The sequence below is a fragment of the Dendropsophus ebraccatus genome, chromosome 13, assembly GCF_027789765.1.
Source record: "Dendropsophus ebraccatus isolate aDenEbr1 chromosome 13, aDenEbr1.pat, whole genome shotgun sequence".
In the NCBI taxonomy this organism is placed as follows: domain Eukaryota; kingdom Metazoa; phylum Chordata; class Amphibia; order Anura; family Hylidae; genus Dendropsophus; species Dendropsophus ebraccatus.
The window spans coordinates 21,921,947-21,934,830 of NC_091466.1; the positions used below are offsets into that span (position 1 = coordinate 21,921,947).

The window sequence follows — 12,884 nt, forward strand, 5'->3', positions numbered from 1 at the left end:
GCGATTATGCTGTGTATGAGGAGTGAGATAGGGGAGGTGAATACCTACTGTTTACATTGTTACAATGTGTCCAATGTGTCTGTTAGTTCTATCACCGCTGTTCTAGTTATGTTAGAGTTAATATTGAGAAGTCACTGCAGAGGGGTGTGCGCGCTCGGCCGGTTGCTTACGCTGTGTTCACTTCCTGGTGGCCTCAGTTCCTCTAGTGCGCATGTCCGTGACGTCAGACGTTACGGCCGTGCGTGCGTGAGGTGAGCTGCTAACCCGGAAGTGACGCAGTCTTCGCTCCCGGTCCAGCGCGCCGACAAGCCCGGAAGCGGGGTGACTCTATAATGAGGCCCGGTTAGTATAAAAGGGAGAGGGGGAGTTAGGGGGACAGTTCCCTGAAGAAGCCCGGTGTGGTGAAACGTACGTAGGGACGTGTGTGACCCACATAGGATTGATGGGTGAGTGACAATACGGTTTATGACCCTTTGTGTTCTGTCTTATGCCATACGATTGCTAGAGTAGCGGGTTACTTTGAGACAGGACACATCTTTGTAGTTCATTTTAATTTTTCCTATCACCCATTTATCTTATGTCGTGGTCTACTTTTTTACATATATGGTATTTGGTTATTTTTTTAAATACGTTTTAATGATATTTTATGTGAAATTTCTATCATGTTATGAACATAACTGTGATTAATAAATTTTATAGTGCTTCAGAATTTATGCCCATGGTCCTTTTTGTATTCATCTTTGTGGTGGGTTTTTCTGGTATTTGAGTAAGAGTGACACCGATAGCCATAATTAATTAGTAGGCTATAATACAAATTTGGGTGACTTAGTCCCTCTTCCGTGAACCTTTGTGTATATAAGCATATATACTGTGTATATACACTCACCGACCACTTTATTAGGTACACCTGTCCAACTGCACGTTACCACTTAATTTCTAATCAGCCAATCACATGGCGGCAACTCAGTGCATTTAGGCATGTAGACATGGTCAAGACAATCTCCTGCAGTTCAAACCGAGCATCAGTATGGGGAAGAAAGGTGATTTGAGTGCCTTTGAACGTGGCATGGTTGTTGGTGCCAGAAGGGCTGGTCTGAGTATTTCAGAAACTGCTGATCTACTGGGATTTTCACGCACAACCATCTCTAGGGTTTACAGAGAATGGTCCGAAAAAGAAAAAACATCCAGTGAGCGGCAGTTCTGTGGACGGAAATGCCTTGTTGATGCCAGAGGTCAGAGGAGAATGGGCAGACTGGTTCGAGCTGATAGAAAGACAACAGTGACTCAAATAGCATACCGTTACAACCAAGGTAGGCAGAAGAGCATCTCTGAACGCACAGTACGTCGAACTTTGAGGCAGATGGGCTACAGCAGCAGAAGACCACAACGGGTGCCACTCCTTTCAGCTAAGAACAGGAAACTGAGGCTACAATTTGCACAAGCTCATCGAAATTGGACAATAGAAGATTGGAAAAACGTTGCCTGGTCTGATGAGTCTCAATTTCTACTGCGACATTCGGATGGTAGGGTCAGAATTTGGCGTCAACAACATGAAAGCATGGATCCATCCTGCCTTGTATCAACGGTTCAGGCTGGTGGTGGTGGTGTCATGGTGTGGGGAACATTTTCTTGGCACTCTTTGGGCCCCTTGGTACCAATTGAGCATCGTTGCAACGCCACAGCCTACCTGGGTATTGTTGCTGACCATGTCCATCCCTTTATGACCACAATGTACCCAACATCTGATGGCTACTTTCAGCAGGATAATGCGCCATATCATAAAGCTAGAATCATCTCCCACTGGTTTCTTGAACATGACAATGAGTTCACTGTACTCAAATGGCCTTCACAGTCACCAGATCTCAATCCAATAGAGCATCTTTGGGATGTGGTGGAACGGGAGATTCGCATCATGGATGTGCAGCCGACAAATCTGCGGCAACTGTGTGATGCCATCATGTCAATATGGACCAAAATCTCTGAGGAATGCTTCCAGCACCTTGTTGTATCTATGCCACGAAGAATTGAGGCAGTTCTGAAGGCAAAAGGGGGTCCAACCCGTTACTAGCATGGTGTACCTAATAAAGTGGCCGGTGTGTATATATATATATATATATATATATATATATATATATATATATATATATGTATACAGGATAACTAGAGGTATCAGTATGTTTATGTGTTATATATTTATATGATATGAACATGCTGGTGCTTCTAGTTCTCCTGTATACAGCTCCTGCTCTGTGTATATATATAACATGCTGGTGCTGCTAGTTCTGCTGCGAATCTCTTCTCGCCTGTATCTCTATGATTTGCTCCTCAAAAGGGCCCGCCGAGGCTCTGTCACCCAAGGGCCCACAAAAACCTGGAGCCGGCCCTGCTATCCGAGGCAGGGTGAAAATCCTGTTTTGGCCATTGATTGTCTGAGCAGGCAGGTTCTGCACCAAAAGCAGAAAGAAGAGACAAGATTGAAAGGCTAGGGCTGTGTATTTTCAAACCCCACTACCCCTACTTTTTGAGCATCTGGAATAGTATTATCAAAACTTAATAGATAAATGAAATACTACATTCTATAACCACAGGTAAAGAGGAGACAGTGAGGTTGATGGATGGAGAAGATCACTGTGCAGGAAGACTGGAGATTCTCACTAATAATACATGGAGCAGAGCGGTCAGTGACCAATGGGGCATCAATGAGACTCAGGTTGTCTGCAGAGAATTACATTGTGGTCATGCGATTGATACATTTCTCACATCACCAACAACCATCAATAGTCGTGTGTATCTGAGGGGAATTTGTCAGGGGAATGAGACCCAACTGAAGGAGTGTTCTGTTATTGAATCATCTGATATAAAGACACAGGAAGATACAGGAAATATAGAAGTCATCTGCTCAGGTATATTCTGTCTATTATATTCTCATGGTTAGATATTGTGATTATATGTATCAGTTTATATGTTTCTCCCATTATAGAAAGTAAACGGATGAGACTGGTAAATGGCTCTGCCCGATGTGCTGGAAGAGTGGAGATTTATCATGCAGGAAGATGGGGGACTATCTGTGATGACTCCTGGGATAAAGCAGATGCACATGTGGTCTGTAAGCAGCTGGGTTGTGGTTTCGCTGTCACAGCTACAACAGAAGCCTATTATGGGAGAGGAACTGGGGACATCTGGATGGATGATGTACAATGTAGAGGAAATGAAACCCACATCTGGGACTGTCCTTCAAAGCCGCTCGGAGACTACGACTGTGGTCATAAAGAAGATGCAGGTGTAATATGCTCAGGTAAGAGGGCTAAAATTAGCAAACTATGTAAAATGCTGGGGAACAGTTGGCGCTATAAAAATAAAAGCATTATTATATTATTTAATGGTACTATTTAACGGAGTATTCCCCTCAAAAAAAGATGACTTTCCATTAGGCATGAGCGAACTTTTGAAAAGTTTGGTTCGGTTCGATCCGCCGAACTTTCGTGAAGTTCGGATTCTGAATAATTGCAGCTACAATAGTGGGAGTCTGATAGGGTATAGTTTTGTTTAGTTGCAGTTGCTATTACAATGAAAAAAGTTTAAAAAAACCAAAGTGCAAAAATAGTGAAAAAAAATTAGCCAAGGTGTAAGTGATTACACGGGACTAGAGATGAGCGAATAGCAATTGCCGGCAATAATACTGCACCCTGTAATAGTTAAGTGTCGTTCTAAAAAAAAAACCGAAGTTCTGAAGGCAAAAGGGGGTCCAACCCGTTACTAGCATGTTGTACCTAATAAAGTGGCCGGTGTATTAACCCCATAGGCACCGCCATCCAAGGGACCGCAGTGTCTGTGGGGCAGCCGGAGGGAGATCTGCTCCCTGCGAACCCCTACTTCACCCCCCTGGAGCCGCTCAAGCGTTTGCGCGGCTCCGGGGGGTTACCATAGCAACCCAAATGCTATAATACATTACAGCACTAATCATGTGCTGTAATGTATTATAGAGGTACCTGAAAAAGTTAAAACACACAAAAATGCATACATACATAAATAAATACACAAATAAAATTTATTAATTTATTAATTAATTAAATAAAAATAAATAAATATACACATTACCAATCCCCCTTTTATAAATAATCCCCTATAAATGAGATGAGAAAGAAGCCCTCACATAACTCTTTATTGGTGAAAAAATTAAAATATTACTGCTCTTAAATTGTATAAAATTAATAAAAAATGATTAGGGTGTCACATGTCCCTTGGTACAGATGGAAACATCAACTTCTCTTACACAAATATTTTGGCACCGCAAGGCCTCTGTGACATGGTATAATTAGTGATGAGCGAGTACTAAAATGCTCGGGTGCTCGTTACTCGAGACAAGTATTTCCTGATACTCGAGTGCTTGTTTCGAGTAACAAACCTCATTGAAGTCAATGGGAGACTCAAGCATTTTTACAGGGGACTCAAGTTCGGTAGAGGGAAGGTCGTGTGAAAACCTGTCAACCTCAACCTTTCCAATTGATGGAAACACAACGGAAATGGACAGGAAACAGCAGGGGCAGCATGTATGCATGCCTCTGAGGCTGCCTAATGGCACCATTATGCCTAATCCTGTACAACAGCCTGGTTAAAACAGAGATAGGCATATGAACCAGTCTAAAAATCAGCATAGCAGTGAGAACACAGGGAACCATTAAAACAGAGGTAGCATATGATAAAACAACCCAAAATTCAGCCTGACACAGCATGACGGTAAGGACAGAGTAAGCAAGGTAGAAGCGGTAGCCAGTGAGCCTTCCAAAAATTATACCAGACACAGCATGGCATTGAGCACACAGAGAACCATTAAAAGTGAGTGAGGAAGCAAGTGAGCCTCCCAAAAATTAGGCCAGACACAGCATGGTATTGAGCGCACAGAGAACCATTAAAAGTGAGTGAGGAAGCAAGTGAGCCTCCCAAAAATTAGGCCAGACACAGCATGGTATTGAGCGCACAGAGAACCATTAAAAGTGAGTGAGAAAGCAAGTGAGCCCACCCAAAAATTGGAGTGAGTCCAGGGGCTGGGATTTATTGTGGACACGAACCCGGGTGCTGACAGCTAACTGGCTAGGCCAGCTGTCAGTCACCATCAAGGGTACACCTGATGCCTCTCGACCGGGGTTGGTGAGGCCCCGGCCACGGCTAGACAAAAATATTAATAAATAAAACAGCTGGCTTGTTGGCAAGGGCGCGATCAGCGGGCCCCCTGCAACGAGTCCTGTTCCTCCGCAGACGTAGTGTGACATCAGAGCATGGCAGTGAGGACACAGAGAACAATACAGTCTTCTTAAGAGGCCCTGGAATTAGAACGAATACACTTTCAATCCTTTAAAGAGTCAATTGAGAGGACAAGTGCGGTAGCCTGTGTATTAAAAAGACCTGGTCAATCCTGTCTTTAAAAAGGCTACAACATCCAAGAAAGGAAAGAAGCTACTGGTAAAAGGCCTGGTCAATACTGCCTTCAAAAAAGCTAAAACATCCAAGGAAGGTAGAAGGTGCTGTTCAGCAGTTTGAGCACTGCCTGTTGGCGCTTACCCATGGCAGTGCTGCTGCGCCTAAAACTAATAGCCGGATTATGGCTAGATTTAGCCTCACACCCTCATGCAGTTGTGCGTGAGAGGCATCTCTTTGGAGGTAGGGACGGAGTTTAACAATACAGTCTTCTTAAGAGGCCCCAAGCTAAAAAATGAAAGGACGGCAGAGAACACCCGCCAGTTGACATCCACAGATTGTCTGGTACGAAATGGATAACACAAGGATGCTAAATTAGGATCCACCATTATCACTGTCTGTTCCTTTGAACAGTGGCTTGTATCTTGGAGATACAATAGATGACCAGACCGCCCTGCAAAATAGCACTTGAATTGAAGTCAATTTGATTTTAAATTTAAATTGAAGGTTAGAAAAAAAAAACATAAAGTGGCCATTACCGGCCTTTAGATGAGGCAAAAATTAGACCTGACACAGTAGAGTAAGAGTAAAAAAAATAAATAAAACAGCTAGCTGGTTGGCGGGGCGCGATCGACGGGCCCCTGGCAACCAGTCATGCTGCTCCGCAGACGTAGTGTCACATCAGAGCATGGCAGTGAGGACACAGAGAACCATTAAAATGAGGTAACAAGTGACCTCCCAAAAATTAGGCCTGACACAGCATGGCGGTGAGGAAACAGAGTTTCATTAAAGCAGAGTTAGCATTTGAACCAACTCAAAATTTAGCCTGACACAGCATGGCAGTGAGAACACATGGAACCATTCAAATACTGGTAGCATGTGGACCACCCAAAAACTGACCCAGACCAAGATGGACAATACAATTATGGATAGATTTAGCCGCACACCCACATGCAGTTGTGCATGAGAGGCATATCTTTGGAGGTAGGGAAGAAGAATAACAATACAGTCTTCTTAAGAGGCCCCAGAATTTGATTTGAACAAATGAATACACTTTCAATCCTTTAAAGAGTCTCTAAGAGAGGGCAAGTGTCTATTAAAAAGATCTGGTCAATCCTGCCTTTGAAAAGGCTACAACATCCAAAAAAGGTAGAAGGTATTGGTGAAAGTATGGCAGAGGACACCCTAAGATAAGATGACATCCACAAATAATATGGTTCGAAATGGACAAGACAAGGAAGGTAAATTGAATTTGACTATGAATTTGACTCTAGCAGTTGGGGTAACATTCCTGCATCATGTGACTCCCCACTTCTCCCCCCACTGTTGTTTTGAGTTTGAATTTGCCTTTGAATTTGACCGTAGCAGTTGGGGTTAGTTTAACTGGTTGACTTGCGGAAATGCGCACAGATGCGGTGCACCTTGGTGAGCAAGTCAGCCACATTGGGATAAGTTTTAAGGAACCGCAGCAACACTAGGTTGAAGACATGGGCCAGGCATTGTACATGTGTGAGGCTGCCGAGTTGCAGAGCTGCCACCAGGTTCCGCCCCTTGTCACACGCAACCAAGCTCACTGCTAATTACACACGAACCCGGGAAGCCAGTTAAGGCCCAGCAGTAGCCAACATGGAGGCAAGGGCAGGCACACCAGTAGTCAACATTGATGCCAGTTAAGGCCCAGCAGTAGCCAACATGGAGGCAAGGGCAGGCACAGTAGTAGTCAAGATGGATGTTCATTACTGCTCTGGTCAATCCTGCCTTAAAACCTGCTAAAACATTGAAAAAAGGTAGAAGGTACTGGTGAAAGAATGGCATAGGACAACCGTAAAATAAGATGACATCCACAGATAATATGGTTTGAAATGGACAAGACAAAGAAGGTAAGGGCAGGCACAGCAGTAGTCAACATGGATGCCAGTAAAGGCCTAGCAGTAGCCAACATGGAGGCAAGACACACTCTCAGGCACACCCTTTACTCTGTGAAAGCAATTGTGATGTGATTGAAATTAGATAGGCCTTGCGTATGAAATACAAAAATCAGGAAAAATACTTGTGCTCCCACAAGTTTTGGGGGGGCTGTACGGTACAATATGGTAGTGGCTGGACCTAGACACACGCTGGGATACCCCCTTAAAATGAGCAATGAAGTTTTATGCAGGTGTACTAAAAATCTCAGCAATACAGTGTAGTACCCACTAGTTTAGGGGAGGGGGGGGCTGTACGGTACAATCTGGTAGTGGCTGGACCTAGACACACTCTCTGACACACCCTTTACTCTGTAGGAGTAGTTGTGATGTGATTGAAATTACATAGGCCTTGAGTATGAAATACAGAAATCAGGAAATATACTTGTGCTCCCACAAGTTTAGGGGGGGCTGTACGGTACAATCTGGTAGTGGCTGGACCTAGACACACGCTGGGATACCCCCTTAAAATGAGCAATGAAGTTTTATGCTGGTGTACTACAAATCCCAGCAATACAGTGTAGAACAAACTAGTTTAGGGGGGGGGGGGCTGTACGGTACAATCTGGTAGTGGCTGGACCTAGACACACACTCTGACATCCCCGTCCAATAAACAGTGAAGTTCTATGCAGGTGTACTACAAATCCCAGCAATCAAATGCAGTACAGCAGGACCTCCAGCCCCCAAATCAAAAAAGAGTACACTGAGCACTTCTTAGGGGTCTGTATGCAACACCTAATGTCTGCCAGCAGCTGATCACCACAGTGTGCTGGTTAAATCGTGGTAGCAGCACTGCAACTCCCAGCCAGCAGTCTGTAGTAATACTATTAAAAAACGATTTGAAGCCCTTAAAAGGGCTGTTTGTATTGTTAGTATTCCCTGCCTACTGGAAAGCTAAATCCTACACTGTCGCTCTCCCTGACCAGCAGCAGCTCTGTCCCTGATCTCTCACAGCATGCGTCTGAAGTGAGTACTGCCGGCTGAACTTTTTATATGGCAGAGTCATCTGATCTGGCCAACCAATCGCTGCTATTGACATGTATGGGACCCACGTGATTGCATGATGTACCAAAGAGTCTCCTGCATGTTTATTGGCTGAGAAATAGCGCCCAAACTTACAGGAAACAGATGATGAGATTTTCTCGAGTATCGCAAGATTCTCGTCCGAGTAACTCGTACCATCGAGTACCCTAATACTCGATCGAATACCAAGCTCAGACGAGCATGCTCGCTCATCACTAGGTATAATGGCTAAAAAAACCCTGAAATAATAAAAGGCCCCAAAATTCACAAGGTCTCTGTCTTGTCGACGGCCTGTGGTTGAGTTAGGTGACGCACTGCAGCCACATATGGGGGGGTTTCTAGAATCATTGGAATAAGGGGAATAAATTGTGAGTGGTATTTCTCAGTTAATATTTGCTTTGTTAGAGAAAAAAAATTATAAAATAGAATATTTGCCAAAAAAAAAATGAAAATTTTAAATAGGGATGGTCCGAACCCGCCGAGGTTCGGGTTCGACTGAACCCGAACGCTCGGCATCGGATTACCGCTGTCTGCCCGCTCCGTGCAGCGGGCATATACAGCGGGAGGACCGCCTGGAAAACTGGGATACAGCCTATGGCTATGGCTGTATCCCAGTTTTCTAGGCGTTCCTCCCGCTGGATCCGCCTGCTGCACGGAGCGGGCAGACAGCGGTAATCGTTGCGGATGGTTTGGGTTCGTACGAACTCCGTACGAACTCTGTTCGGACCATCCCTAATTTTAAATTTCCCCTCCAATGTGCTTAAATATCTGCAAAACACCTAAAGGGTTAATAAACTTATGAAATGTTACTTTGAATTATTTGAGGGGTGCAGTTTTTGCAGTGGATGGATTTATGGGGGTAAATAACATAGAGGCCCCATAAATCCTCTTCAGAACTGAACTGGTCCCTAATAAAATCAGAATTGAAATTTTCATGAAAATTTGAAAAATCGCTGCAAAATTTCGAAGTCCTCTAACACCCTAACAAGTAAAAAGACATTCACCAAATGGCATCACCATAAAGCAGACATGTTGTAGATGTTGCATTAATAATTAGTCTATGTGGCATGAAAAGAGAATTTTTTGCGCAATTTTTTTTTTTTTTTTTTTACAAAAAACTACTGAGTGTATCAACCAAAGTATACTACAAACATAAAGAGGAATATGTCACAAAAGCAGCATTGCAGAGTTATCACTACATAAAGAGAGACAGATCAGATTTGAAAAATAGGACCCGGGCATTAAGGCCAAAACAGGCTGAAGAGGCAAGGGGTTAATTGACATGCACTGCTCCTGTCATTGCTGATATTGACCTTGCTTGATATTGTTGTAACCCCTGCATGCTTTATATGTACTGCACACAGTGTATGTACAGAATGTGTGGATCTAGGGTCTGGTATACTTGATAAGGTAAGTTACATTCCTATGAATAGCTTTTATATGGTCCATTAGCTGTATGTATATGTATGTATGTAATATATATATATTTATTTATTTATTAACATTTTTTCCCAGAATTTTTGGATATCCGCTTGGTTGGTGGAAAACACGAATGTGAAGGATGGCTGGAAGTCTATTATAATGGAAGCTGGGGCTCGGTGTGTGAAAATATGCCAGACGTGTCAGTCTCTGTTATCTGCAAACACCTGAACTGTGGATCAACAGGACGAGTCGAGACTGAACTCTATGAGAATAGGAGAAGACCCTTCTGGCTGGATCATATTAACTGCAACAAGCATAGTAAACTATTATGGGGATGCCCATCCTCTCCATGGAAAAGAGAATCCTGCAAAGATGATGAACTTGCTTACATAGTTTGTAAGTATCTGTGTATATATACGGCTGCAGATATGCAGATATAAAACAGACTGTGCATTAGGACTAGTGATAGTGAGTGCACATAAAATGGGTCAAAGGGAAAAAAAACTGGTATATACCTCAGACTGTTCTGGAAGGTTGTTCCAGAACTGAGCAGTTTGAGAACCGAGCTCAGTTCTCAGTTTTTCCATAGGAAATCATGTTTTTTTTTTACACTCCATGGGTCAGGTGCAGAGAGCCTGGCTCAAGTAGTGTAAAGAGTTAAGCAGTGATGCAATAACATCACTGCTTACCTCTTCTGGGTATACAGGAAGTTTCAGCATTGCGTACTGCAACTTACTGCAGGAGTGGGGAATCCCAGCTACATAGAGGGAGAGATTTATCAAACATGGTATAAAGTGAAACTGGCTCAGTGGCCCCTAGCAACCAACCAGATTCCACCTTTCATGTTCCCAAGAGTCTGTGAGGAATGAAAGGTGGAACCTGATTGGTTGCTAGGTGCAACTGAGCCAGTTTCACTTTACACCATGTTTGATAAATCTCCCCCATAGGGTTTCCCAGTTGAGAGCAGAAAACTTCTGCTCCAGAAAGAGCCCTGCCTAGCTGACAAACTGAGCCAGCTCAGCAGCGGCAGTACAGACAGGGCTCCCTCCAGAGCCAGGAGAAGAGTGTGCAAAGAGAGGCCCTCTCCTGGTGCTGTGTTACGTGATCTGTCAAGCTCATAATGCAAGTCTATGGAGGCCGACTGATTAACCTGACACAGGGTGGGAAGCAAATGCGCTTGCGTCTGAACACTTAGACCTGGATACTATAGGGGGACTATAGGAGCTATTTTGCCTTTGAAGATGCACCAAAAACATTTGTTTGCAGCAAAAAAAAAAGTGCTTTGTAATGGCTCATTGATTTTAATGGGGAAGCGGCTCTTTGGAGTGTTTCCTATTGTGATTTTGCAGCTAAAAAAATGCATGAAAACCTAAAGCAGAAAAGTGTGGTGGGCACCAATAGGAAGCAGCATCTCCGCCCCTGCGTTTCCGCCCCTAGGGAGCTGCATCTCTGCCCTTGTGTTTACGCCCCTAAATGAAAGTGAAAGTAGACTCCAAAAAAGTATGGCAACCAGTTGGCAGCATGGTGCAGGTGCTCCCATGTGAGCAGCTTAGCCGGAGTTTAGCCGTCAACTGATGCCTTTGGCGGGGGAGGAGAGTTATACAACTACAGGGTGACTATCGATTCTGGCTGGGGTGAGGAGTCTAGAGTGTCCACCACCATCATACTGGGAGGCAATGAGGAGCACAGACACTAATGTGAGTAATGGTCCATGCAACCAGGGTGCAATCAATGCAACCAATTACAGCTCCGCTTTCCTTTCACCAGAGTTGCAAGCTGAGCTGTTATTGGTTGCTGTGGGCAGCTTGCCCCAGGCTAAATTTTACACCCTTTCATAAATCTCTCCCTAAATGATAAGATAACATGCCGTTGTGATGGAGCACAATGGTATTTTATGGCGACTTTTAAGATATCTAAAAAGGTAAAATGTCTGTCTCCTACTAATATTTTTCTTCTGAGGAATGTCGGTAGAGATGAGCAAAGGAGCTAAGAATTTGTTTTGCGAGGTTCACAAATTTTGGGTCAGATTGGTAAAAATTTGCGAATCAAATAGAAACAAATCTAATTAAAATAAATAGCTACAATAGTAGGACTATTACAGAGTAATGTTTTTTTTTCCCAACAGATTTTGTTTTTACAGTATAAAAAATTGGAAAATGACAATTTAAAAAAAACAGCCAGTCATTAAATTTCCGACATGGACAGCAGTGAACATAGGTGGATCAGCAGAATAATATCAGTTTGCTTCCAGGATAGCAGTGGACTTTGGTAAATGAGTGGCCAAAACGACATTTTCTCCCAGGACAATAGTGAACATTGGTGAACCAGTGATGTAATATCAATTTTCTCCCAGGGGATATTGTTAAATAAGCAGTGTAAAATTACACTTTTTTCCCGGATATTCCATGTGGGGTCTGCAACATCATCTTCTTAGTTCGGGAAAAAGGTCTCCTCTCCTAAGCTGTCACCCTCCATAGACATGCCGTACGAGACTGGACTTTGCCCCAAAGATGCCCCTCCCTGGCCCTCTTCACTTCTTTGTGGCCTCTGAACTTCTGCAGCCTCAAGAATGGATTCCAATTCCTGACTCACTGAACATTCTTCCATAAGATCTTCTAAGTACTGGGGTTGAGACTCTGGGGGGAGTACTAGTGTCAGGACCGGGGAGGTAGCGACAAGACACAACAGTGAGCCCTACAGCTGAGCCCCCCCGCTGTCCCTACCTACTTATCTCAAAAAGCCCTAAGCAGCCGCGGACAACCGCGAAGGCGGTCCCTGCTTTGGTATAGGTGTAACACAGAAAGAGACAAACGAACAAACACAAAGGAAGAGTCGACAAGCCAAAGTCCAAACCAAACGGGCAACGCAGTACAGAATTAGTAACAATCTGATAGTAAGAAGTCAAGTGGGCGGTCAGAGAACAGGTCGAGCAAGCAGAGGAATTAGGAATGGGGATTGCAGGAATAGACAGAGGAAGCTGGGATCAGGGTATGATCCTTAACAGCCAGCGCTGATAGACTGGCTCAGCTTTCTTTTATGAGGATCAAGAGCCCGGTCTTG

The 12,884-nt window shown here is 43.9% G+C and overlaps 1 protein-coding gene across 1 annotated transcript in view; it reads left to right on the top strand.

Moving 5' to 3' along the window:
* LOC138770480 (antigen WC1.1-like) overlaps positions 1–12,884 on the top strand; it is a 114,638-nt gene that overhangs the window by 73,716 nt on the left and 28,038 nt on the right. Inside the window, exons 5-7 of the mRNA XM_069949586.1 lie at positions 2,595–2,903; positions 2,981–3,295; positions 9,918–10,220. Of these exons, the coding sequence (XP_069805687.1) occupies positions 2,595–2,903; positions 2,981–3,295; positions 9,918–10,220 (927 nt within the window). The remainder of the gene's footprint in view (positions 1–2,594; positions 2,904–2,980; positions 3,296–9,917; positions 10,221–12,884) is intronic.